General features: G+C 49.7%; 1 protein-coding gene across 3 annotated transcripts in view; it reads right to left on the reverse strand.

Annotated features, from left to right (window-relative positions):
- Positions 1 to 26,437, reverse strand: part of HSD17B7 (hydroxysteroid 17-beta dehydrogenase 7) — a 224,339-nt gene extending 197,902 nt beyond the window's left edge. Inside the window, exon 1 of one of the 3 annotated variants that reach the window (XM_063940267.1) lies at positions 26,149 to 26,437. In XM_063940267.1, coding sequence (XP_063796337.1) covers positions 26,149 to 26,186 — 38 coding nt within the window. In that variant the 5' untranslated portion in view covers positions 26,187 to 26,437. The remainder of the gene's footprint in view (positions 1 to 26,148) is intronic. The other 2 variants (XM_063940266.1, XM_063940265.1) reach the window with 2 other exon arrangements.
- Positions 26,438 to 27,478: the final 1,041 nt, after the last annotated feature.

Here is a 27,478-nt window from a genome sequence, read left to right on the forward strand (position 1 = left end):
CTGGTAGAATGGGCTTTTACAGATTTCGGTAACGGCAATCCTGTCGTAGAATGAGCCTGCTGAATCGTATTACAGATCCAGCACGCAATAGTCTGCTTAGAAGCAGGAGCCCCAATCTTGTTGGGAGCCCACAGGACAAACAGAGCCTCTGCTTTCCTGAGCTGCGCCGTCCTGATCTTCAAAGCTCTGACCACATCGAGAGACTTTGACTCCGCCAAGGCGTCAGTAGCCACTGGCATCACAATTGGCTGGTTTACATGAAATGATGAAACCACTTTTGGTAGATATAGCTGACGAGTTCTCAACTCCGCTCTATCTGCATGGAAGATTAAATAGGGTTTTTTTGTGAGACAAAGCCGCCAATTCAGATACCTGTCTTGCGGATGCCAAGGCCAACAACATGACTACTTTCCAAGTAAGGAATTTTAACTCAACCTTACGTAAAGGTTCAAACCAATGAGATTGCAGGAACTGCAATACCACATTAAGATCCCACGGTGCCACTGGGGGCACAAATGGAGGTTAGATGTGTAGCACACCTTTCACGAAGGTCTGAACTTCTGGAAGGGAGGCCAATTCTTTTTGAAAGAAAATGGATAAGGCCGAAATTTGTACTTTAATAGAGCCCAACTTTAGGCCCGCATCCATACCTGCTTGCAAAAAATGGAGCAAACGCCCCAGCTGAAATTCTTCCGTAGGAGCCTTCTTGGATTCACACCAAGACACATATTTTCTCCAAATACGGTGGTAATGCTTTGCCGTTACTTCCTTTCTAGCCTGAAGCAGAGTGGGAATGACTTCACTGGGTATACCCTTTCTGGCTAGGATCCGGCGTTCAACCGCCATGCCGTCAAACGCAGCCGTGGTAAGTCCTGATACACGCACGGACCTTGTTGTAACAGGTCCTCCCGTAGAGGAAGCGGCCAGGGATCTTCTATGAGCAACTCCTGAAGATCTGGATACCAGGCCCTCCTTGGCCAGTCTGGAACAATGAGTACCGCCTGAACCCTTGTTCTTCTTACAATCTTTATCACCTTTGGAATGAGTGGAAGTGGAGGGAACACATAGACCGACGGAAACACCCACGGTGTCTCTAGGGCGTCCACCGCTATTGCTTGAGGATCCATCGACCTGGAACAATATCTCTGAAATTTCTTGTTGAGGCGGGACGCCATCATGTCTATTTGAGGAATTCCCCAACGACTTGTCACTTCTTCAAAGACCTCTTGATGAAGACCCCACTCTCCTGGATGGAGATCATGTCTGCTGAGGAAGTCTGCTTCCCAGTTGTCCACTCCTGGAATGAAGACTGCTGACAGCGCGCTTGCATGTCTTTCCGCCCAGCGAAGAACTTTTGTGGCCTCGGCCATCGCCGCTCTGCTCTTTGTTCCGCCCTGGCGGTTTATGTACGCCACTGCTGTTCTGTTGTCTGACTGAATCAGGACTGGCAGACCGCGAAGAAGATGTTCCGCTTGCAGAATGCCGTTGTAAATGGCCCTTAATTCCAGAATGTTTATGTGCAGACAAGCTTCCTAATGTTTATGTGCAGATAAGCTTCCTGGCTTGACCATTTTCCCTGAAAGTTTCTCCCTTGTGTGACTGCTCCCCAGCCTCGAAGAGTTGCATCTGTGGTCACCAGGATCCAATCCTGAATCCCGAAACTGCGTCCCTCTAGAACAGGGATGGGGAACCTTCGGCCCTCCAGCTGTTGTTGAACTACACATCCCAGCATGCCCTGCAACAGTTTTAGCATGGCCAAATAGCAAAACTGTAGCAAGGCATGCTGGTATGTGTAGTTCAACAACAGCTGGAGGGCCGAAGGTTCCCCATCCCTGCTCTAGAAGGTGAGAACTGTGCAGCCACCACAGAAGGGAGATCCTGGTCCTGGAAGATAGTATTATTTTCCGGTGCATGTCCAGGTGAGACCCGGTCCACTTGTCCAACAGGTCCCACTGAAAAACCCTGGCATGGAACCTGCCAAACGGAATAGCCTCGTAGGCCGCCACCATCTTCCCCAGCATCCGAGTGCATTGAAGAACTGACACTTTTGCCGGTTTCAGAATCTGTTTTACCATGTTCTGTATTTCCAGAGCCTTTTCCACTGGAAGAAAAACTCTCTGTAATTCTGTATCCAGAATCATACCCAGGAATGACAGGCGTGTCGTCGGAACTAACTGTGATTTTGCCAAGTTTAGGAGCCAACCATGTTGATGCAGAATCGTCAGTGAGAGCGCAACATTCTTCAGCAATTGCTCCTTGGATCTCGCCTTTATGAGGAGATCGTCCAAGTACGGGATAATTGTGTTTCCCTGCTTGTGCAGGAGAACCAACATTTCCGCCTTAACCTTGGTGAAAATCCGTGGTGCCGTGGACAGACCAAACGGCAACATCTGAAATTGATAATGATAATCCTGACCTGCAAACCTCAGGTATGCCTGATGTGGAGGATATATGGGAACGTGTAAGTAAGCATCCTTTATGTCGACCGACACCATAAAATCCCCCTCCTCCAGACTGGAGATCACTGCTCGGAGAGATTCCATTTTGAATTTGAACCTTTTCAGAAAGAAATTTAGGGATTTTAGGTTCAGAATCGGTCTGACTGAGCCATCCGGCTTCGGGACCACGAACAGACTCGAATAAAAACCCTCCCCCTGTTGTGACTGGGGTACCGTAACAATGACTTAATTTGGACAAAGCTTTAGTATCGCTGCGCATACCACTTCCCTTTCTAGATGAGAAGCTGGCAAGGCCGATTTGAAAAATCGGTGAGGGGGCACGTCTTGAAACTCTAATCTGTATCCTTGGATTACTATTTCTACTATCCAAGGATCCAGGTCCGAGTGCACCAAGACCTGACTGAAAAGTCTGAGACGTGCCCCCACCGGTGCGGACTCCCGCAGAGGAGCCCCAGCGTCATGCAGTGGATTTGGTAGAAGCCGGAGACGACTTCTGCTCCAGGGAACTTGCCACAGCCTGTGACCTTTTTCCCCTTCCCCTTCCTCTCGCAGCAAGGAAGGAGGACCCTCGTCCTTTTTTTAATTTATTGGGCCGAAAGGACTGCATCTGATAGTGAGGCGTTTTCTTCTGCTGTGCAGGAACATAAGGTAAAAATGACGACTTACCCGCGGTAGCCGTAGACACAAGGTCAGTGAGGCCGTCACCAAACAGGACACTACCGTTAAACATTAACGACTCCATCGCCTTCTTAGAGTCAGCGTCAGCATTACATTGATGAATCAACAATGCTCTCCTTGCTGAGACTGACATGGCATTGGCCCTTGATCCCAAAAGGCCAATATCCCTTACAGCTTCTTTTAAATATGCTGCAGCGTCCCTGATATGACCCAGAGTCAAAAGCACGCTATCCCTGTCTAGGGTATCTATCTCAGATGACAAGTTATCTGCCCACTTTTCAGTAGCGCTACTCACCCATGCCGAAGCCACGGCAGGCCTGAATAGCGACCCTGTAGTGACATAAATGGATTTTAGTGTATTTTCCTGCTTATGATCCGAAGGATCCTTTAGGGCTGCTATGTCAGGAGACGGAAGCGCCACCTTTTTGGATAGACGCGATAAAGCTTTGTCTACCATGGGGGTTGACTCCCACTTTTCCCTGTCCCCAAATGGAAATGGATATGCCACTGGAATTTTTTTGGGAACCTGTATCTTCTTGTCAGAATTTTCCCAAGCCTTTTCAAAAAGCGCGTTCAGTTCATGAGAGGGAGGAAACGTTACCTTAGGTTTCTTTCCTTTATACATACAGACCCTTGTATCAGGGACAGCAGGGTCCTCTGTTATATGCAACACTTCTTTTATTGCCCCAATCATGTACTGAATGCTCTTAGCCAGTTTTGGGTTTAATCTGGCATCACTATAGTCGACAATGTAATCGGAGTCCGCGTCGGTATCTGTATCATTAATCTGGGTAAATGCACGTTTCTGTGACCCCGAAGGGGTCTGAGCTTGTGACAAAGCATCCTCCATGGATTTCCTCCATGTCTGGTTCTTAGACTCAGATCTATCAAATCTCTTAGTCAACCGAGTCACATTTGCATTTAAAACACTCAACATATTTACCCAATCATCCGTCGGCGGTGCCGACCCGATCACTCTCACAGTATTTTCTGTCCCCACTCCAGCCTCCTCCTGGGAAGAGCACTCAGCCTGACATGTCGACACACACGTACCGACACCCACAACCACACTGGGGCTATAGGAGACAGACCAACAACAAAGCCTGTAAAAGAGACACAGAGGGAGTTCTGCCAGCTCACAACCCAGTGCCTATCCCAGTACTGAAGCGAGTAAAAAGACTGCACAGACCTATTAGCGCTTTATATATAAACAATTAGCACCAAATCACTTGTTCCCCCCTCCCCCCGTTTTGCACCGTTACTTGTACAGCAGTGTGGAGGTCAGGGCCAGCGTCTCTGCAGCTTCTGTGAAGAGAAAATGGCGCTGGTCAGAGCTGTGAGGGCTAAGCCACGCCCCCTACATGGCGCGCTTCATTCCCGCTTAAATTTCATATTTATACTGGTGGGGATCCCGTAACTAGTGCCTAGGCACTGTTTTTACTTATGCCAGTGGTATTTGAGGGTCCAATGCTGCCCAGGGTGCCCCCCCTGCTCCCTGCAGTGCCGTTCACATGTGGGAGAATGGCGCGCAGCGCATTAGCTCAAACGCCGTCTTCTGCCGTCACTGAAGTCTTCTGATCTTCCTATACTCACCCGGCTTCTGTCTTCTGGCTCTGTGAGGGGGGTGACGGCACGGCTCCGGGAACAAGTAGCTAGGCGCACCAAGTGATCGAATCCTCTGGAGCTAATGGTGTCCAGTAGCCTAAAAAGCAGAGCCTTTGTACTCAGAGAAGTAGGTCTGCTTCTCTCCCCTCAGTCCCACGATGCAGGGAGCCTGTTGCCAGCAGGTCTCGCTGAAAATAAAAAACCTTACTCTTTTTTCTGAGAAACTCTGGAGAACTCCTCAGTGTGCATCCAGTCTCACTGGGCACAGAATCTAACTGGAGTCTGGAGGAGGGGCATAGAGGGAGGAGCCAGTTCACACCCATTCAAAGTCTTATAGTGTGCCCATGTCTCCTGCGGATCCCGTCTATACCCCATGGTTCTTGAAGCATCCCCAGCATCCTCTAGGACAGTGATTTTCAACCTTTTTCAGTTCACGGCACACCAAAAAGATTTAAAAATTGCCAAGGCACACCATCGGTACCCCACGGAAAAATAAAACACACACAGGGAAATTAAACAAACATATTTGTCCCCAAGGCTAAAAACACACACACATTGTCCCCAACAGTTATTAAAATAATGCACAGTACTTGAACACACTATGTGCCACAGTAATTCCACACATTGACCCTCATAGTAATGCCATCACACTGTCCCCCATAGTAATTGCACACATTGCCCCCCATAGTAATACCACCACACACACCGACCCCCACAGTAATGCCACCAGACACACTGACCCCCATAGTAATGCCACCAAATATACTGACCCCCATAGTAATGCCACCAAATACACTGACCCCCATAGTAATGCCACGAAACACACTGACACCCACAGTAATGCCACCAGAGACACTGACCCCCATAGTAATGCCACCAAACACACTGACACCCACAGTAATGCCACCAGAGACACTGACCCCCATAATAATGCCACCAAACACACTGACACCCACAGTAATGCCACCACACACACACTGACCCCCATAGTAATGCCACCACACACATAGTAATGGCACTGCACACACATCATAAAGCACTGGCCCAAACCTTTTTTGTTTTCCCCCTTAGCGGCAGGAGCATTGAGGAGCAGAACACAGCAGCACGGGCCACGAAGGGAAACTAGTCGCTGCCTAGGCGGGATGGTGATGTGTACGTGACCTATGAGTCACGCCACGTCGTAGGGGTCACGGGCGGGCCCGCAGGAGAGCTGCCGTCTTCACTATACAGTGACCGCAGAAGAGCTGCCTGTGCTGCCCGATAGTGATGCTGTAAATCAGTATCACTATCGGGCAGCGCAGGCAGCTCTTACGCGGTCATTGTATAGTGAAGACGGCAGCAGACGAAGACTGGCAGCAGGGATCTCTGGCGGCGGCGGCACACTTGACAACCGCTGGCGGCACACCAGTGTGCCGCGGCACAGCGGTTGAAAATCACTGCTCTAGGACGTATGAGAAATATTTAGACAGTACAAGATGAAAAATTCGGTAAGAATGTTGAGAAATTAAAACACTTTTTAACAGGTTGGGTACGAAATCCCAACAGAAGTCTGACAGCAGAATCCCAAGGGCCCAATTTTTTTCAGACGGTTCCCAGTAAGTATTTTCACCCTACCCCCAACCACACCGCTCCCCCGTAGACTAAAGGGCCCTACACACTGGCAGATAACACTGCACGATATGAAAGTTCTCGTTCATTAATGAACGAGAACTCGTTCATATCGTACAGTGTGTAGGCACCAACGATGTACGATGCGCGGCCCCGCACTCGTTCATCGTTGGTGCCCTGTCGCCAATATGGACGAGATTGTCCACATTAGCATGCATTGCTATGGCGCCGGACAACGGGGGAAGTGAAGAAACTTCACTCCCCCCGTCACCTCCCCCCCACCGCCGGGTCGTCCGTCTGCTGTATCGCCGGTCGGGCAGCTCGGTGGCGGGTCGCCCAGTTTGTAGGGCCCTTTATGCTAACTGCTCCCCGCCCCCCACAGCATAACCATTAAATCGCCCACCCCCTCATCATAACCCTTACCCTACTGCCTAACCCAAACCACCTGTACTTATCTCTGGGATCGGTAGGGATACTGACCGTCTGGATCCTGCGGTCAGTGTTCTGACTGTCGGGATCCAGACTGATGGGATTTTGAGTGCATCCCTTTTTAACAGTAGCACTCAATTAACCAATGCTCTGGGAAGGGAGGACAGAAAGGATCAGTCAATGATACCCCTTTTCCACATAAGTTCTGTGTCTCACCTGGGATTTGGAACACTGTTCCAGAGCAGGTCAGACCCAGAACATCCCTTCACACAGGGTCGGAGACGTTTACACTTTACACGGTGCAGTAGCGCCGGGAACCTCAGCATCAGAATTAGTCCCAGTAGAAATTCCTGCTCAGCACCCTGATGTCCCTGGCCCCGCCCTCGGTCCAGTATCAGCGCTGCAGAAACCAGAAAGTTCAGCAGCTGTGTGCCGGTATGAGGATGTCCCCATGCTGTAAACGGGAGCCGGGTCTTATGATCCGGGTTGCCTGCTTACACTGCCCCCTTAACTCGGGTTGGATTACTGAGTCACTGGACCCGGGTTAACTCTTAAACACTACACCACGACCCGATTAACTTGGTAATAACCTGCGATATAGTGGCAGTGGAAAAAAAAGATTTTAAACCTACCGGTAAATCTTTTTCTCGTAGTCCGTAGAGGATGCTGGGGACTCCGTAAGGACCATGGGGAATAGACGGGCTCCGCAGGAGACATGGGCACTAAAAAGAACTTTAGGTATGGGTGTGCACTGGCTCCTCCCTCTATGCCCCTACTCCAGACCTCAGTTAGAGAAACTGTGCCCAGAGGAGACGAACAGTACGAGGAAAGGATTTTGTAAATCCAAGGGCAAGATTCATACCAGCTACACCATTCACACCGTATAACATGGAATATATGAACCAGTCAACAGTATGAAACAATACCATTATCAGTCCAAAACTGATTCAACTGAAACATAACCCTTATGTAAGCAACAACTATATACAAGTCTTACAGTATGTCGTCCGCACTGGGACGGGCGCCCAGCATCCTCTACGGACTACGAGAAAAAGATTTACCGGTAGGTTTAAAATCTTATTTTCTCTTACGTCCTAGAGGATGCTGGGGACTCCGTAAGGACCATGGGGTTTATACCAAAGCTCCAAACCGGGCGGGAGAGTGCTGATGACTCTGCAGCACCGAATGAGCAAACATTAGGTCCTCATCGGCCAGGGTATCAAGCTTGTAGAATTTTGCAAAGGTGTTTGAACCCGACCAAGTTGCTGCTCGGCAAAGCTGAAAAGCCGAGACGCCCCGGGCAGCCGCCCAAGAAGAACCCACCTTCCTAGTGGAATGGGCCTTAATCGAATTCGGTAACGGCAATCCAGCCGTAGAATGAGCCTGCTGAATCATGTTGCAGATCCAGCGAGCAATAGTCTGCTTAGACGCAGGAGCACCAACCTTGTTGGCAGCATACAGGATAAACAGAGCCTCTGTTTTCCTAACTCGAGCCGTTCTGGCCACATAAATTTTCAATGCCCTGACCACATCCAGGGACTCGGAATCCTCCACGTCCCTTGTAGCCACAGGCACCACAATAGGTTGCTTCATATGAAAAGAAGAAACCACCTTAGGCAAAAATTGGGGACGAGTCCGCAACTCAGCTCTATCCACATGGAAAATCAGATAAGGGCTTTTGTAAGACAAAGCCGCTAACTCCAACACTCGCCGCGCCGAAGCCAAGGCCAACAACATGACCACTTTCCAAGTGAGATATTTTAATTCAACTGTTTGAAGCGGTTCAAACCAGTGAGATTTAAGGAACCGTAACACCACGTTAAGGTCCCATGGTGCCACTGGAGGCACAAAAGGAGGCTGGATATGCAGCACCCCTTTCATGAAAGTCTGGACCTCTGGAAGAGAAGCCAATTCCCTTTGAAAGAAAATGGATAGGGCCGAAATCTGAACCTTAATGGCGCCTAATTTTAGGCCCAAATTCACTCCAGTTTGCAGGAAGTGGAGAAAACGGCCCAGATGGAATTCTTCCGGATGAGCAGTCTTGGCTTCGCACCAAGACACATACTTCCTCCAGATACGGTGATAATGTTTCGATGTCACCTCCTTCCTTGCCTTTATTAGAGTAGGAATGACCTCTTCCGGAATGCCCTTTTCCGCTAGGATCCTGCGTTCAACCGCCATGCCGTCAAACGCAGTCACGGTACGTCCTGGAACAGACAGGGCCACTGTTGTAACAGGTCTTCCCTGAGAGGAAGAGGCCACGGATCTTCTGGGAGCATTTCCTGTAGATCCGGATACCAGGCCCTTCGAGGCCAATCTGGAACGATGAGAATCGCCTGAACCCCTCTTCGTCTTATGATTCTCAGTATCTTTGAGATGAGAGAAAGAGGAGGGAACACATAGACCGACTAAAACACCCACGGTGTCACCAGTGCGTCCACTGCAATCGCCTGAGGGTCCCTTGACCTGGCGCAATATCTCAGAAGTTTCTTGTTGAGGCGTGACGCCATCATGTCTATTTGAGGCAGACCCCACTGACTTGCAATCTCTGCGAAGACTTCCTGATGAAGTCCCCACTCTCCTGGATGTAGATCGTGTCTGCTGAGGAAGTCTGCTTCCCAGTTGTCTACTCCCGGAATGATGACTGCTGTCAGAGCGCTTACATGACTCCCCGCCCATCAAAGAATCTTTGAGGCTTCTGCCATTGCCACTCTGCTCCTTGTGCCGCCTTGGCGGTTTACATGAGCCACTGCTGTGATGTTGTCTGACTGAATCAGAATCGGCAGACCTTGAAGTAAGGTCTGCGCCTGACGAAGGCCGTTGCATATGGCCCTTAATTCCAGAATGTTGATGTGTAGACCAGCCTCCTGGCTTGACCACAGACTCTGGAAGTTTCTTCCCTGTGTGACTGCTCCCCATCCTCGGAGGCTCGCGTCCGTGGTCACCAGAACCCAGTCCTGGATTCCGAACCTGCGACCATCTAGAAGGTGAGCACTCTGCAGCCACCACAGAAGAGATACCCTGGCCCTGGGGGACAGGCGGATCATCTGATGAATCTGTAGATGTGACCCGGACCACTTGTCCAGAAGGTCCCACTGAAATTTTCTGGCATGGAACCTGCCGAATGGAATGGCCTCGTAAGACGCCACCATTTTTCCCAGCACTCGCGTGCAGTGATGTACCAACACCCTGTCTGGCTTCAACAGGTCCCTAACCAAGTCCTGCAGTTCCTGGGCCTTTTCCGTCGGGAGAAAGACCCTCTTTTGTTCCGTGTCCAGAATCATGCCTAAGAAAGGCAATCTGGTTGTTGGAACTAACTGTGACTTTGGCAGGTTTAGAATCCAACCGTGTTGTTGGAACACCCTCAGGGAGAGTGATACTTTGACCAGCAACTGTTCTCTCGATCTCGCTTTTATCAGGAGATCGTCCAAGTACGGGATAATTGTGACTCCCTGCTTGCGCAGGAGCACCATCATCTCCGCCATTAATTTGGTAAATTTCTTGGGGCCGTGGACAGCCCAAACGGCAACGTCTGAAATTGGTAGTGACAATCCTCCACCACAAATCTCAGGAACGCCTAATGAGGTTGATAAATGGGGACATGAAGGTATGCATCCTTTATGTCTAGAGACACCATATAATCTCCCTCTTCCAGACTTGCAATGACCGCCCTGAGCGACTCCATCTTGAACTTGAGCCTCTTTAAGTATAGGTTTAAGGATTTTAAATTTAGAATGGGTCTGACCGAACCGTCCGGTTTCGGGACCACAAACAGGGTTGAGTAATAGCTCATCCCCTGCTGCAGCAGGGGAACCTTGACCACCACTTGCTGGAGACACAATTTTTGAATTGCTGCCAAAACTACCTCCCTCTCTGGGGAAATAGTCGGCAGTGCCGATTTGAAAAACCGGCGAGGGGGCACTTCTTCGAATTCCAGCTGGTACCCCCGGGAAACAATGTCTATTGCCCAGGGGTCCACCTGAGAATGAATCGAGACCTGGCCGAAAAGACGAAGACGTGCCCCCACCGGAGCGGACTCCACCCGCGGAGTCCCAGCGTAATGCTGTGGATTTAGTAAAGGCCGAGGAGGACTTTTGATCCTGGGAACTGGCTGTAGTTGGCAGCTTTTTCCCCTTGCCCTTACCTCTGGCAAGAAAGGAAGATCCCCGAGCCCTCTTGGATTTATGCAGCCGAAAGGACTGCATCTGATAATGTGGCGTTTTCTTAGGCTGTGAGGAAACATAAGGTAAAAAGGTTGATTTACCTGCAGTAGCTGTGGAAACTAGGTCCGCGAGACCTTCCCCAAACAACTCCTCACCCTTGTAAGGTAAAACCTCCATATGCCGTTTTGAGTCGGCATCACCCGACCACTGTCGGGTCCACAGTGCTCGCCTGGCAGAAACTGCCATAGCGTTCGCTCTGGACCCCAGTATGCCTATATCCCTCTGAGCCTCTCTCATATAAAGGACCGCATCCTTAATATGACCCAGGGTCAATAAGATAGAATCCTTATCCATCGTATCCATATCAGTGGATAAGGTATCTGTCCACGCTAGTACAGCGCTACAAACCCAAGCCGACGCTATTGCCGGTCTGAGTAATGTACCGGTATGCGTGTAAATTGACTTTAAGGTAGTTTCTTGCTTGCGATCAGCAGGATCCCTGAGGGCAGCAGTATCCTGTGACGCCAGCGACACCTTTTTGTAAAAGGCGCGTCAACGCTTTATCCACCCTTGGGGATGATTCCCACCGTATCCTGTCCTTGATCGGAAAAGGATACGCCATAAGAATCCTTTTGGGAATCTGCAGCTTCTTGTCTGGAGTTTCCCAAGCACTTTCAAATAACTCATTTAATTAAAAAGAAGGTGGAAAAGTAACCTCAGGCTTCTTTTCTTTAAACATGTGGATGTTCTGATTAGGCACCGCGGGGTCATCTATAATATGCAGCACATCCTTTATAGCAATAATCATATAATGAATACTCTTTGCCAATTTTGGCTGCAACCTCGCATTATCATAATCGACACAGGATTCAGAATCCGTGTCGGTATCTGTGTCAACTACCGGGGAAAGTGGGAGTTTTTGAGACCCAGAAGGCCCCTGTGACGTAGGGAAAGGCAGGGTATGACCCTCTGTACTGTCCCTGGATTCTGCTTTGTCCAAACGTTTGTGCAATAAAATAAGAATTTACTTACCGATAATTCTATTTCTCATAGTACGTAGTGGATGCTGGGGACTCCGAAAGGACCATGGGGAATAGCGGCTCCGCAGGAGACTGGGCACAAAAGTAAAAGCTTTAGGACTACCTGGTGTGCACTGGCTCCTCCCCCCATGACCCTCCTCCAAGCCTCAGTTAGGATACTGTGCCCGGACGAGCGTACACAATAAGGAAGGATTTTGAATCCCGGGTAAGACTCATACCAGCCACACCAATCACACCGTACAACTTGTGATCTGAACCCAGTTAACAGCATGATAACAGAGGAGCCTCTGAAAAGATGGCTCACAACAATAATAACCCGATTTTTGTAACAATAACTATGTACAAGTATTGCAGACAATCCGCACTTGGGATGGGCGCCCAGCATCCACTACGGACTATGAGAAATAGAATTATCGGTAAGTAAATTCTTATTTTCTCTGACGTCCTAGTGGATGCTGGGGACTCCGAAAGGACCATGGGGATTATACCAAAGCTCCCAAACGGGCGGGAGAGTGCGGATGACTCTGCAGCACCGAATGAGAGAACTCCAGGTCCTCCTCAGCCAGGGTATCAAATTTGTAGAATTTAGCAAACGTGTTTGCCCCTGACCAAGTAGCTGCTCGGCAAAGTTGTAAAGCCGAGACCCCTCGGGCAGCCGCCCAAGATGAGCCCACTTTCCGTGTGGAATGGGCTTTTACAGATTTTGGCTGTGGCAGGCCTGCCACAGAATGTGCAAGCTGAATTGTACTACAAATCCAACGAGCAATAGTCTGCTTAGAAGCAGGAGCACCCAGCTTGTTGGGTGCATACAGGATAAACAGCGAGTCAGATTTTCTGACTCCCGCCGTCCTGGAAACATATATTTTCAGGGCCCTGACTACGTCCAGCAACTTGGAATCCTCCAAGTCCCTAGTAGCCGCAGGTACCACAATAGGCTGGTTTAAGTGAAACGCTGAAACCACCTTAGGGAGAAATTGAGGACGAGTCCTCAATTCTGCCCTGTCCGTATGAAAAATTAGGTAAGGGCTTTTATAGGATAAAGCTGCCAATTCTGAGACACGCCTGGCTGAAGCCAGGGCTAACAGCATTACCACTTTCCATGTGAGATATTTTAAGTCCACAGTGGTGAGTGGTTCAAACCAATGTGATTTTAGGAACCCCAAAACTACATTGAGATCCCAAGGTGCCACTGGAGGCACAAAAGGAGGCTGTACCCCCTTGACAAACGTCTGAACTTCAGGAACTGAAGCTAGTTCTTTTTGGAAGAATATCGACAGGGCCGAAATTTGAACCTTAATGGACCCTAATTTTAGGCCCATAGACAGTCCTGTTTGCAGGAAATGCAGGAAACGACCCAGTTGAAATTCCTCTGTAGGGGCCTTCCTGGCCTCACACCACGCAACATATTTACGCCAAATACGGTGATAATGTTGCACAGTTACATCCTTCCTGGCTTTGATCAGGGTAGGGATGACTTCATCCGGAATGCCTTTTTCCTTCAGGATCCGGCGTTCAACCGCCATGCCGTCAAACGCAGCCGCGGTAAGTCTTGGAACAGACAGGGTCCCTGCTGGAGCAGGTCCTTTCTTAGAGGTAGAGGCCACGGGTCTTCCGTGAGCATCTCTTGAAGTTCCGGGTACCAAGTCCTTCTTGGCCAATCTGGAGCCACGAGTATAGTCCTTACTCCTCTCCTTCTTATGATTCTCAGTACCTTGGGTATGAGAGGCAGAGGAGGGAACACATACACTGACTGGTACACCCACTGTGTTACCAGAGCGTCCACAGCTATTGCCTGAGGGTCCCTTGACCTGGCGCAATATCTGTCCAGTTTTTTGTTGAGGCGGGACGCCATCATGTCCACCTTTGGTTTTTCCCAACGGTTCACAATCATGTGGAAGACTTCTGGGTGAAGTCCCCACTCCCCCGGGTGGAGGTCGTGTCTGCTGAGGAAGTCTGCTTCCCAGTTGTCCACTCCCGGAATGAACACTGCTGACAGTGCTATCACATGATTTTCCGCCCAGCGAAGAATCCTTGCAACTTCCGTCATTGCCCTCCTGCTTCTTGTGCCGCCCTGTCTGTTTACGTGGGCGACTGCCGTGATGTTGTCCGACTGGATCAACACCGGCTGACCCTGAAGCAGAGGCCTTGCCTGACTTAGGGCATTGTAAATGGCCCTTAGTTCCAGGATATTTATGTGAAGTGACGTTTCCATGCTTGACCACAAGCCCTGGAAATTTCTTCCCTGTGTGACTGCTCCCCAGCCTCTCAGGCTGGCATCCGTGGTCACCAGGACCCAGTCCTGAATGCCGAATCTGCGGCCCTCTAGAAGATGAGCACTCTGTAACCACCACAGGAGAGACACCCTTGTCCTTGGAGACAGGGTTATCCGCTGATGCATTTGAAGATGCGATCCGGACCATTTGTCCAGCAGATCCCACTGAAAAGTTCTTGCGTGGAATCTGCCGAATGGAATCGCTTCGTAAGAAGCCACCATTTTTCCCAGGACCCTTGTGCATTGATGCACTGACACTTGGCCTGGTTTTAGGAGGTTCCTGACTAGGTCGGATAACTCCCTGGCTTTCTCCTCCGGGAGAAACACCTTTTTCTGGACTGTGTCCAGAATCATCCCTAGGAACAGCAGACGTGTCGTCGGAATCAGCTGCGATTTTGGAATATTTAGAATCCACCCGTGCTGTCGTAGTACTACTTGAGATAGTGCTACTCCGACCTCTAACTGTTCTCTGGACCTTGCCCTTATCAGGAGATCGTCCAAGTAAGGGATAATTAAGACGCCTTTTCTTCGAAGAAGAATCATCATTTCGGCCATTACCTTGGTAAAGACCCGGGGTGCCGTGGACAATCCAAACGGCAGCGTCTGAAACTGATAGTGACAGTTCTGTACCACAAACCTGAGGTACCCTTGGTGAGAAGGGCAAATTGGGACATGGAGGTAAGCATCCTTGATGTCCAGAGACACCATATAGTCCCCTTCTTCCAGGTTCGCTATCACTGCTCTGAGTGACTCCATCTTGAATTTGAACCTTTGTATGTAAGTGTTCAAGGATTTCAGATTTAAAATAGGTCTCACGAGCCGTCCGGCTTCGGTACCACAAACAGCGTGGAATAATACCCCTTTCCCTGTTGTAGGAGGGGTACCTTGATTATCACCTGCTGGGAATACAGCTTGTGAATGGCTTCCAATACCGCCTCCCTGTCGGAGGGAGACGTTGGTAAAGCAGACTTCAGGAACCGGCGAGGGGGAGACGTCTCGAATTCCAATTTGTACCCCTGAGATACTACCTGCAGGATCCAGGGGTCCACTTGCGAGTGAGCCCACTGCGCGCTGAAATTCTTGAGACGGGCCCCCACCGTGCCTGAGTCCGCTTGTAAGGCCCCAGCGTCATGCTGAGGACTTGGCAGAAGCGGGGGAGGGCTTCTGTTCCTGGGAAGAGGCTGCCTGCTGCAGTCTTTTTCCCCTTCCTCTGCCCCGGGGCAGATATGAGTGGCCTTTTGCCCGCTTGCCCTTATGGGGACGAAAGGACTGAGCCTGAAAAGACGGTGTCTTTTTCTGCTGAGAGGTGACCTGGGGTAAAAAGGTGGATTTCCCAGCCGTTGCCGTGGCCACCAGGTCCGATAGACCGACCCCAAATAACTCCTCCCCTTTATACGGCAATACTTCCATATGCCGTTTGGAATCCGCATCACCTGACCACTGTCGCGTCCATAACCCTCTTCTGGCAGAAATGGACAGCGCACTTACTCTTGATGCCAGAGTGCAAATATCCCTCTGTGCATCTCGCATATATAGAAATGCATCCTTTAAATGCTCTATAGTCAATAATATACTGTCCCTGTCCAGGGTATCAATATTTTCAGTCAGGGAATCCGACCAAGCCACCCCAGCACTGCACATCCAGGCTGAGGCGATTGCTGGTCGCAGTATAATACCAGTATGTGTGTATATACTTTTTAGGATATTTTCCAGCTTCCTATCAGCTGGTTCCTTGAGGGCGGCCGTATCAGGAGACGGTAATGCCACTTGTTTTGATAAGCGTGTGAGCGCCTTATCTACCCTAGGGGGTGTTTCCCAACGCGCCCTAACCTCTGGCGGGAAAGGGTATAATGCCAATAATTTTTTAGAAATTAGCAGTTTTTTATCGGGGGAAACCCACGCTTCATCACACACCTCATTTAATTCATCTGATTCAGGAAAAACTACGGGTAGTTTTTTCACACCCCACATAATACCCTTTTTTGTGGTACTTGTAGTATCAGAAATGTTCAAAACCTCCTTCATTGCCGTGATCATGTAACGTGTGGCCCTACTGGAAAATACGTTTGTTTCCTCACCGTCGACACTGGAGTCAGTGTCCGTGTCTGGGTCTGTGTCGACCATCTGAGGTAACGGGCGCTTTAGAGCCCCCGACGGTGTTTGAGACGCCTGTACAGGTAATAACTGATTTGCCGGCTGTCTCATGTCGTCAACAGTCTTTTGTAAAGTGCTGACGCTATCACGTAATTCCTTCCATAAGACCATCCAGTCAGGTGTCGACTCCCTAGGGGGTGACATCACTATTACAGGCAATTGCTCCGCCTCCATACCATTTTCCTCCTCATACATGTCGACACAACGTACCGACACACAGCACACACACAGGGAATGCTCTGATAGAGGACAGGACCCCACTAGCCCTTTGGGGAGACAGAGGGAGAGTTTGCCAGCACACATCAGAGCGCTATATATATACAGGGATAACCTTATATAAGTGTTTTTCCCTTATATAGCTGCTGTATAGATTTATCTGCCAAATTAGTGCCCCCCCTCTCTTGTTTTACCCTGTTTCTGTAGTGCAGGACTGCAGGGGAGAGTCAGGGAGCTTCCCTCCAACGGAGCTGTGAGGAAAAATGGCGCCAGTGTGCTGAGGAGATAGGCTCCGCCCCCTTCTCGGCGGCCTTTCTCCCGCTTTTTTTAGGAAAAATTGGCAGGGGTTAAATGCATCCATATAGCCCAGGAGCTATATGTGATGTATTTTTTGCCATATAAGGTGTTTTTATTGCGTCTCAGGGCGCCCCCCCCCAGCGCCCTGCACCCTCAGTGACCGGAGTGTGAAGTGTGCTGAGAGCAATGGCGCACAGCTGCGGTGCTGTGCGCTACCTTATTGAAGACAGGACGTCTTCTGCCGCCGATTTTCCGGACCTCTTCAGTCTTCTGGCTCTGTAAGGGGGCCGGCGGCGCGGCTCTGGGACCCATCCATGGCTGGGCCTGTGATCGTCCCTCTGGAGCTAATGTCCAGTAGCCTAAGAAGCCCAATCCACTCTGCACGCAGGTGAGTTCGCTTCTTCTCCCCTTAGTCCCTCGGTGCAGTGAACCTGTTGCCAGCAGGATTCACTGAAAATAAAAAACCTATACTTAAACTTTTTTACTAAGCAGCTCAGGAGAGCCACCTAGTGAGCACTCTTCTCGTTCGGGCACAAAAATCTAACTGGGGCTTGGAGGAGGGTCATGGGGGGAGGAGCCAGTGCACACCAGGTAGTCCTAAAGCTTTTACTTTTGTGCCCAGTCTCCTGCGGAGCCGCTATTCCCCATGGTCCTTTCGGAGTCCCCAGCATCCACTAGGACGTCAGAGAAATTAACATTTGCATTTAAAATAATCCACATATCCATCCAGTCATGTGTCGGTGTTGCCGACGGAGACACCACACTCATACGCTCCACCTCATCCCTAGGAGAGCCTTCCGCTTCAGACATGCCGATACGCACATACTGACACACCACTCTCTCAGGGAAAACTCTATCTGGAGACAGTTCCCCCAAAAGGCCCTTTGGAGAGACAGAGAGAGAGTCTGCCAGCACACACCCAGCGCCAATAACCCTGGGAAAAGAAAAAATATTACCCAGATACAGCGCTATTCACTGCGCCAAATTATGTCGTCCCCCCCTTCTTTAAAACCCTCTGTCACCGGTGATCAGCAGGGGAGAGTCCGGGGAGCCAGCTTCTCAGCGTGTGCTTGTGGAGAAAATGGCGCTGGTGAGTGCTGAGGGAGAAGCCCCGCCCCCTCAGTGGCGGGCTTCGGTCCTGCTCTTTCTTTAAACTGGCGGGGGTCTGAATTAATACTAAAAATTGTGTATGTACCTATTGCCAGTGTTGAGGTCCACATTGCTGCCCAGGGCGCCCCCCCCCCCCCCCGCCCTGCATCCAACAGTGTCCGCTGTGTGTGTGTGTGTCCGTGGGAGCAATGGCGCGCAGCGTTACCGCTGCGCGTTACCTCACTAAAGATCTGATGTCTTCTGCCGCCTTTGAAGTCTTCTGCCTTCCTATACTCACCCGGCTTCTATCTTCCGGCTCTGCGAGGAGGACGGCGGCACGACTCCAGGACGAACCGCTAGGGGAGACCTGCGTTCTGACTCCCTCTGGAGCTAATGGTGTCCAGTAGCCTAAGAAGCAGAGCCTAACATTTAAGTAGGTCTGCTTCTCTCTCCTCAGTCCCACGATGCAGGGAGCCTGTTGCCAGCAGGTCTCCCTGAAAATAAAAAACCTAAAATACTTTTTTACAGGAAGCTCAGGAGAGCTCCCTGTAGTGCACCCAGTCTCCTCTGGGCACAGTATTAAACTGAGGTCTAGAGGAGGGGCATAGAGGGAGGAGCCAGTGCACACCCATACCTAAAGTTCTTTTTAGTGCCCATGTCTCCTGCTGAGCCCGTCTATTCCCCATGGTCCTTACGGAGTCCCCAGCATCCTCTAGGACGTAAGAGAAAGGGGTATGAGTGAGTGGGAGCACTCTGGAGATAGGGATAGCGCAAGGAAAGAATAAGCGGGTGGAGCGTACTGTTCATTGGAGATCAGTCAAAGAGGATGGAGGGTATAATTGGTAGTTAAACTGGGAATCAAAAAGCTACATTAAATTTGAAAAGATGTGAATAGACATATCATGTTGTTCACAATGTGCTGCTGTGACGAGTAGGGAGGAGAAAGGACATGATGGGGCTTATTTACCAAAGGTAATTTATCGGAGACATCTGCTGCAATCCCGTTTTTTTCCACAACAACAGCACTCATAGGTTTCTATGGGGGTTTCAATTTGTGAGCTTTACCAAGCTCTAGAATGCAATGGCGTTAGCCACTGTATCCTAAAAAGCCCTCTCAATTAATGGGCACTCATGCATGCATGGTCTGCAGACCACGCATATGCAGTAGCGTAGCCAGCACCCAAACAACGAACTAAAGCGATCACTTTACTTTCAGAGCCCCTGTTCCTGGATGTGTTTTGTGATACATTTTGGTGATCTTTGATTTCTAATTGCCACAATAAGAAAATAAGAATTTACTTACCGATAATTCTATTTCTCGGAGTCCGTAGTGGATGCTGGGGTTCCTGAAAGGACCATGGGGAATAGCGGCTCCGCAGGAGACAGGGCACAAAAAGTAAAGCTTTCCGATCAGGTGGTGTGCACTGGCTCCTCCCCCTATGACCCTCCTCCAAGCCTCAGTTAGGTACTGTGCCCGGACGAGCGTACACAATAAGGGAGGAATTTTGAATCCCGGGTAAGACTCATACCAGCCACACCAATCACACCGTACAACTTGTGATCAAACCCAGTTAACAGTATGATAACAGAGGAGCCTCTGAAAGATGGCTTCCTAAACAATAAACCGAATTAGTTAACAATAACTATGTACAATTATTGCAGATAATCCGCACTTGGGATGGGCGCCCAGCATCCACTACGGACTCCGAGAAATAGAATTATCGGTAAGTAAATTCTTATTTTCTCTATCGTCCTAGTGGATGCTGGGGTTCCTGAAAGGACCATGGGGATTATACCAAAGCTCCCAAACGGGCGGGAGAGTGCGGATGACTCTGCAGCACCGAATGAGAGAACTCCAGGTCCTCCTTAGCCAGAGTATCAAATTTGTAAAATTTTACAAACGTGTTCTCCCCTGACCACGTAGCTGCTCGGCAAAGTTGTAATGCCGAGACCCCTCGGGCAGCCGCCCAAGATGAGCCCACCTTCCTTGTGGAGTGGGCCTTTACAGATTTAGGCTGTGGCAGGCCTGCCACAGAATGTGCAAGTTGGATTGTGCTACAGATCCAACGAGCAATCGTCTGCTTAGACGCAGGAGCACCCATCTTGTTGGGTGCATACAATATAAACAACGAGTCAGATTTTCTGACTCCAGCTGTCCTTGCAATATATATTTTTAATGCTCTGACAACGTCCAGTAACTTGGAGTCCTCCAAGTCACTTGTAGCCGCAGGCACTACAATAGGCTGGTTCAGATGAAATGCTGACACCACCTTAGGGAGAAAATGCGGACGAGTCCGCAGTTCTGCCCTGTCCGAATGGAAAATCAGATATGGGCTTTTGTAAGATAAAGCTGCCAGTTCTGACACTCTCCTGGCCGAAGCCAGGGCTAGTAACATGGTCACTTTCCATGTGAGATATTTTAAATCCACCTTTTTTAGTGGTTCAAACCAATGAGATTTTAGAAATTCCAAAACCACATTGAGATCCCACGGTGCCACTGGAGGCACCACAGGAGGCTGTATATGCAGCACTCCCTTAACAAAAGTCTGGACTTCAGGAACTGAAGCCAATTCTTTTTGAAAGAAAATCGACAGGGCCGAAATTTGAACCTTAATAGATCCCAATTTGAGACCCATAGACAATCCTGATTGCAGGAAATGTAGGAATCGACCCAGTTGAAATTCCTCCGTTGGAGCACTCCGATCCTCGCACCACGCAACATATCTTCGCCAAATGCGGTGATAGTGTTGCACGGTTACTTCCTTCCTTGCTTTAATCAAAGTAGGAATGACTTCTTCCGGCATGCCTTTTTCCTTTAGGATCCGGCGTTCAACCGCCATGCCGTCAAACGCAGCCGCGGTAAGTCTTGAAACAGACAGGGACCCTGCTGAAGCAAGTCCCTCCTTAGAGGTAGAGGCCACGGATCTTCCGTGATCATCTCTTGAAGTTCCGGGTACCAAGTCCTTCTTGGCCAATCCGGAACCACTAGTATCGTTCTTACGCCTCTTTGCCGTATAATTCTCAATACTTTTGGTATGAGAGGCAGAGGAGGAAACACATACACCGACTGGTACACCCAAGGCGTTACCAGCGCGTCCACAGCTATTGCCTGCGGATCTCTTGACCTGGCGCAATACCTGTCCAGTTTTTTGTTGAGGCGAGACGCCATCATGTCCACCATTGGTCTTTCCCAACGGGTTACCAGCATGTGGTAACCCGTTGGGAAAGGTCGTGTCTGCTGAGGAAGTCTGCTTCCCAGTTGTCCACTCCCGGGATGAACACTGCTGACAGTGCTATCACATGATTCTCTGCCCAGCGAAGAATCCTTGCAGCTTCTGCCATTGCACTCCTGCTTCTTGTGCCGCCCTGTCTGTTTACATGGGCGACTGCCGTGATGTTGTCCGACTGGATCAACACCGGTTTTCCTTGAAGCAGAGGTTCTGCCTGGCTTAGAGCATTGTAGATTGCTCTTAGTTCCAGAATGTTTATGTGAAGAGACGTTTCCAGGCTCGTCCACACTCCCTGGAAGTTTCTTCCTTGTGTGACTGCTCCCCAGCCTCTCAGGCTGGCGTCCGTGGTCACCAGGATCCAATCCTGTATGCCGAATCTGCGGCCCTCCAATAGATGAGCACTCTGCAACCACCACAGAAGAGATACCCTTGTCCTTGGAGACAGGGTTATCCGCTGGTGCATCTGAAGATGCGACCCTGACCATTTGTCCAACAGATCCCTCTGGAAAATTCGTGCATGGAATCTGCCGAATGGAATTGCTTCGTAAGAAGCCACCATTTTTCCCAGGACTCTTGTGCATTGATGTACAGACACCTTTCCTGGTTTTAGGAGGTTCCTGACAAGCTCGGATAACTCCTTGGCTTTTTCCTCCGGGAGAAAAACCTTTTTCTGAACCGTGTCCAGAATCATCCCTAGGAACAGCAGACGAGTTGTCGGCATTAACTGGGATTTTGGAATATTCAGAATCCAGCCGTGCTGTTTTAGCACTTCTTGAGACAGTGCTAATCCCCTCTCTAGCTGTTCTCTGGACCTTGCCCTTATTAGGAGATCGTCCAAGTATGGGATAATTAATACGCCTTTTCTTCGAAGAAGAATCATCATCTCGGCCATTACCTTTGTAAAGACCCGAGGTGCCGTGGACAATCCGAACGGCAGCGTCTGAAACTGATAGTGACAGTTTTGTACAACGAACCTGAGGTACCCCTGGTGTGAGGGGTAAATTGGAACGTGGAGGTACGCATCCTTGATGTCCAAGGACACCATAAAGTCCCCTTCTTCCAGGTTCGCTATCACTGCTCTGAGTGACTCCATTTTGAACTTGAACTTCTTTATGTACAGGTTCAAGGACTTCAGATTTAGAATAGGTCTTACCGAGCCGTCCGGCTTCGGTACCACAAATAGAGTGGAATAATACCCCTTTCCCTGTTGTAGAAGAGGTACCTTGACTATCACCTGCTGAGAGTACAGCTTGTGAATGGCTTCCAAAACCGTCTCCCTTTCGGAGGGGGACGTTGGTAAAGCAGACTTCAGGAAACGGCGAGGCGGATCTGTCTCTAGTTCCAACCTGTACCCCTGAGATATTATCTGCAGGATCCAGGGATCTACCTGCGAGTGAGCCCACTGCGCGCTGAAATTCTTGAGACGACCGCCCACCGCCCCCGAGTCCGCTTGAGAAGCCCCAGCGTCATGCTGAGGCTTTTGTAGAAGCGGGGGAGGGCTTCTGTTCCTGGGAAGGAGCTGCCTGTTGGTGTCTCTTCCCCCTTCCTCTGCCTCGTGGCAGATATGAATATCCCTTTGCTCTCTTGTTTTTAAAGGAACGAAAGGGCTGCGGTTGAAAAGTCGGTGTCTTTTTCTGTTGGGGAGTAGCTTGAGGTAAAAAGGTGGATTTCCCGGCTGTAGCCGTGGCCACCAAATCTGATAGACCGACTCCAAATAACTCCTCCCCTTTATACGGCAAAACTTCCATATGCCGTTTTGAGTCCGCATCGCCTGACCACTGTCGCGTCCATAAACTTCTTCTGGCCGAAATGGACATAGCACTTACCCGTGATGCCAGTGTGCAGATATCCCTCTGTGCATCACGCATATAAAGAAATGCATCCTTTATTTGCTCTAAAGACAGTAAAACATTGTCCCTATCCAGGGTATCAATATTTTCAATCAGGGACTCTGACCAAGCTACTCCAGCACTGCACATCCAGGCTGTCGCTATAGCTGGTCGTAGTATAACACCTGTATGTGTGTATATACTTTTTTGGATATTTTCCATCCTCCTATCTGCTGGATCTTTAAGTGCGGCCGTCTCAGGAGAGGGTAACGCCACTTGTTTAGATAAGCGTGTGAGCGCCTTGTCCACCCTAGGAGGTGTTTCCCAGCGCGCCCTAACCTCTGACGGGAAAGGGTATAAAGCTAATAACTTCTTTGAAATTAGCATCTTTTTATCGGGGGCAACCCACGCTTCATCACATACATCATTTAGTTCTTCTGATTCAGGAAAAACTATAGGTAGTTTTTTCACACCCCACATAATACCCTGTTTAGTGGTACCTGTAGTATCAGCTAAATGTAACGCCTCCTTCATTGCCAAAATCATATAACGTGTGGCCCTACTGGAAAATACGGTTGATTCGTCACCGTCGCCACTGGAATCAGTGCCTGTGTCTGGGTCTGTGTCGACCGACTGAGGCAAAGGGCGTTTTACAGCCCCCGACGGTGTTTGAGGCGCCTGGACAGGCACTAACTGATTGTCCGGCCGTCTCATGTCGTCAAACGACTGCTTTAGCGTGTTGACACTATCCCGTAATTCCATAAATAAAGGCATCCATTCTGGTGTCGACCCCCTAGGAGGTGACATCCCCATATTTGGCAATTGCTCCGCCTCCACACCAATATCGTCCTCATACATGTCGACACACACGTACCGACACACAGCAGACACACAGGGAATGCTCTTAACGAAGACAGGACCCCACTAGCCCTTTGGGGAGACAGAGGGAGAGTTTGCCAGCACACACCAAAAGCGCTATATATGACAGGGATAGCCTTATAATAAGTGCTCCCTGTATAGCTGCTTTTATAATATAATTTTTGCCACTATTTTGCCCCCCCTCTCTTGTTTTACCCTGTTTCTGTAGTGCAGTGCAGGGGAGAGACCTGGGAGCCGTCCTGACCAGCGGAGCTGTGTAAGGAAAATGGCGCTGTGTGCTGAGGAGATAGGCCCCGCCCCTTTTTCGGCGGGCTCGTCTCCCGCTCTTTAGTGTATTCTGGCAGGGGTTAAATATCTCCATATAGCCCCCGGAGGCTATATGTGAGGTATTTTTTAGCCAAATAGGTTTTCATTTGCCTCCCAGGGCGCTCCCCTCCCAGCGCCCTGCACCCTCAGTGACTGCCGTGTGAAGTGTGCTGAGAGGAAAATGGCGCACAGCTGCAGTGCTGTGCGCTACCTTTAGAAGACTGAGGAGTCTTCTGCCGCCGATTCTGGACCTCTTCATGTTTCAGCATCTGCAAGGGGGCCGGCGGCGAGGCTCCGGTGACCATCCAGGCTGTACCTGTGATCGTCCCTCTGGAGCTGATGTCCAGTAGCCAAGAAGCCAATCCATCCTGCACGCAGGTGAGTTCACTTCTTCTCCCCTAAGTCCCTCGTTGCAGTGATCCTGTTGCCAGCAGGACTCACTGTAAAATAAAAAACCTAAGCTAAACTTTCTCTAAGCAGCTCTTTAGGAGAGCCACCTAGATTGCACCCTTCTCGGCCGGGCACAAAAATCTAACTGAGGCTTGGAGGAGGGTCATAGGGGGAGGAGCCAGTGCACACCACCTGATCGGAAAGCTTTACTTTTTGTGCCCTGTCTCCTGCGGAGCCGCTATTCCCCATGGTCCTTTCAGGAACCCCAGCATCCACTAGGACGATAGAGAAATTATATTTATCGGGTCTAAAATCCGATAATTAATAAATATGACCCGAAGAGAGAGAGCGGGGCTGATAGGCTTTAATGAATAGGTGGGTTTTCAGGGTACGTTTGAATCCCTGCAAGCTGATGACAGAGTGGGGGAGTGAATTCACGGGAAGACTCTTGAACGCAGGGGCGGGAGGAGGTAGAGTGAGGAGGCTTGGCGACAGTCAAGGAAGAGAGGAGACGGTGAGTAGGAGTGCAGGCTGATAATGAGGTCCCAGATGTAGTAGGAGTGGGTGACTGCTTTGAAAGTGAGGGAGAGGAGATTAAACTGCACAATGTAAATATGTACAAGTAAGTTCCACTGAGACACACATACACACAAGTCCCCATGGTTGCAGCAGCGCACATCAAGGTACAATATGTCCCCAATATCGGCAATTGTCATGTGCACATCTATGGGCTGAAAACTGGCACGGTTGGTGTTAGCAAAGTGATGGCAGTTTATTCATGGCCACAGCCAGCAATACCGCTGTAGAGCTGCATACACACTTGCCGAGAAAGTAAACGATGTTGATCATTTTCACCCTTCCTGAGCGACGTGGTTTACTTTATTGGCAAGTCTGTATGCCACCGTCGCTGAGCGATGTGCGGCCCCATGGGTCGTTAACGACCCTCGCTGTCGGCCGTGCATGCAGCTCAATTTGGGCGGTCGCCCAGAAGCTGTATGCTCGGCCGCTGCATGATGTCTCTGACCGATATGGGCGTCACATCACTCAGTGTGTACGCCCTGCCGCCGACCGCCCCAGGAAGGGAAACACTAGGCAACGTCGCTCATAGAGCACATCGCCTAGTGTGTACACACCTTTAGGCTGATGTATCAAGTAGTGAAAACAGTGAAGAGGAACAATGGAGAAGTTGCCCACAGCAGCCAATGCGCGCTTTCTACCTATCATTTAATAAAATTGACTTGATAAATGCTAACCCACAGCTGATTGGTTGCCAGGGGCTACTTCTCCACACTTTACATCTATTTTTACATCAATCCCATACTATAATGAAACAACAGAATTCTAAAATATTGTGCACAGCAGATTTTCCTATGGTACAGAGTCATTTACACAGTCCTGTGACTCTTCAGAAATTGTTCAGAAGATCACATACTAATGCTCCATTGCAGAACCTGACAGGGATGCTGTATATATGACAAGTGGCTGCCAGCGGCGTATCCCTCACCTGTTGGCTCCGGTGACCACCACGACCTTACGCTGCATCCCTGTGACAGTATACCGGACCAGTGTCACTATTAAGACGGGTCGAGCATCGGATACCACACACCACTACTAGACCGCTGTGACAGTGGGTGGGGCCACGCAGACAGAGGGCGAGAATACAGCCACACGGAAACCCACATGAAACACTATGGGGGCGTGGCGCCAGCTCCAAGCTAGTCACAGCGCCAGTGAATGAGTGAGTGACGTATGTGGAATGTTAATGAAACCTACACAGAGGAGGGGCGTGTCATGATGCTTTTCCCGGCGCGTATATGAGGTGAGGATCACACGATGGGCGGGGTTTACAATAGCATCAACCAATGAGGACTGAGGAGCGTCCTGTTTGGGGCGTGGCAGCACGTTGGGAGGACTCAGCGTCAGTGGTCGGTGGCGTTTTTCTTGTACTCTGGACTGGCAGTGGCAGAGTCTGGCTGGCGCAGCAGTGCAGTCACAGTGCACAAGCTGTTATTGTGGTGTAGTGGTAAAGTCACTGCATCTCGTAGAAGCTGCTTGGGGTTCAAAATCCAAGTAGTGTTCTAGCCACTGCTAATAGATAAGAATGGAACGGTACAGTGTCTGTATCAGCCCACGTGCTGCTCTCCTCATCTCCCAGTTTCCAAGGTTTTGAACTACAAGTGCCGAGTTTTTGCTGGGCTCAGGGATTGCTGTAGCTCATGGTCGCCTGACCTCTATTCACGGAATTGCTCAGTCTAATGAGAGCAGACTAGTAGAATGGAGTTGAGCAGAGGAGACTGGAGGTAGCTTTTTAAAAGTATTTATTGATTTTCGAACATGTACAAGCGTTCTAAAATAAATGTTATGATAAATAAAATGAACAATACAAAAATGTCTGAGTTGAGTATATAGTATTATTAACCAAACGTGGCATCAGGACTCGGGAGGCAGTAAGGGAGCAGAACCACCAGTGCCCATTAGTGTACTCTGAGGAGAATTCGTCGATAAAATAAACGGAAACTTAAGATGTACAGCTTAGGATCCAGTTCAGAACATAGGACCCCCTGGGTTAGCATAACTAACCTGCTTCAGAACATTATTAAACTTGTTCAGAACATTAAAAAGTGTCACAGGCTCACTTCCAGGTGCGTAGCCAGAACTTTGCAGGCCCCATAGCAACATTTTGAAGGGGCCCCTATCCCAATGCTTCTAGAGAGACACCTTTCTGCAGCAGTTGTTAACATTATGCCCCATAATAGTGCCCTAGTTAATGTTATGCCCCCACAGTAGTACCCTATTTTATAATATGTTACAATGAAAGGATTGCCAGTACACAA

The sequence above is a fragment of the Pseudophryne corroboree genome, chromosome 9 (assembly GCF_028390025.1).
Source record: "Pseudophryne corroboree isolate aPseCor3 chromosome 9, aPseCor3.hap2, whole genome shotgun sequence".
Lineage (NCBI taxonomy): Eukaryota > Metazoa > Chordata > Amphibia > Anura > Myobatrachidae > Pseudophryne > Pseudophryne corroboree.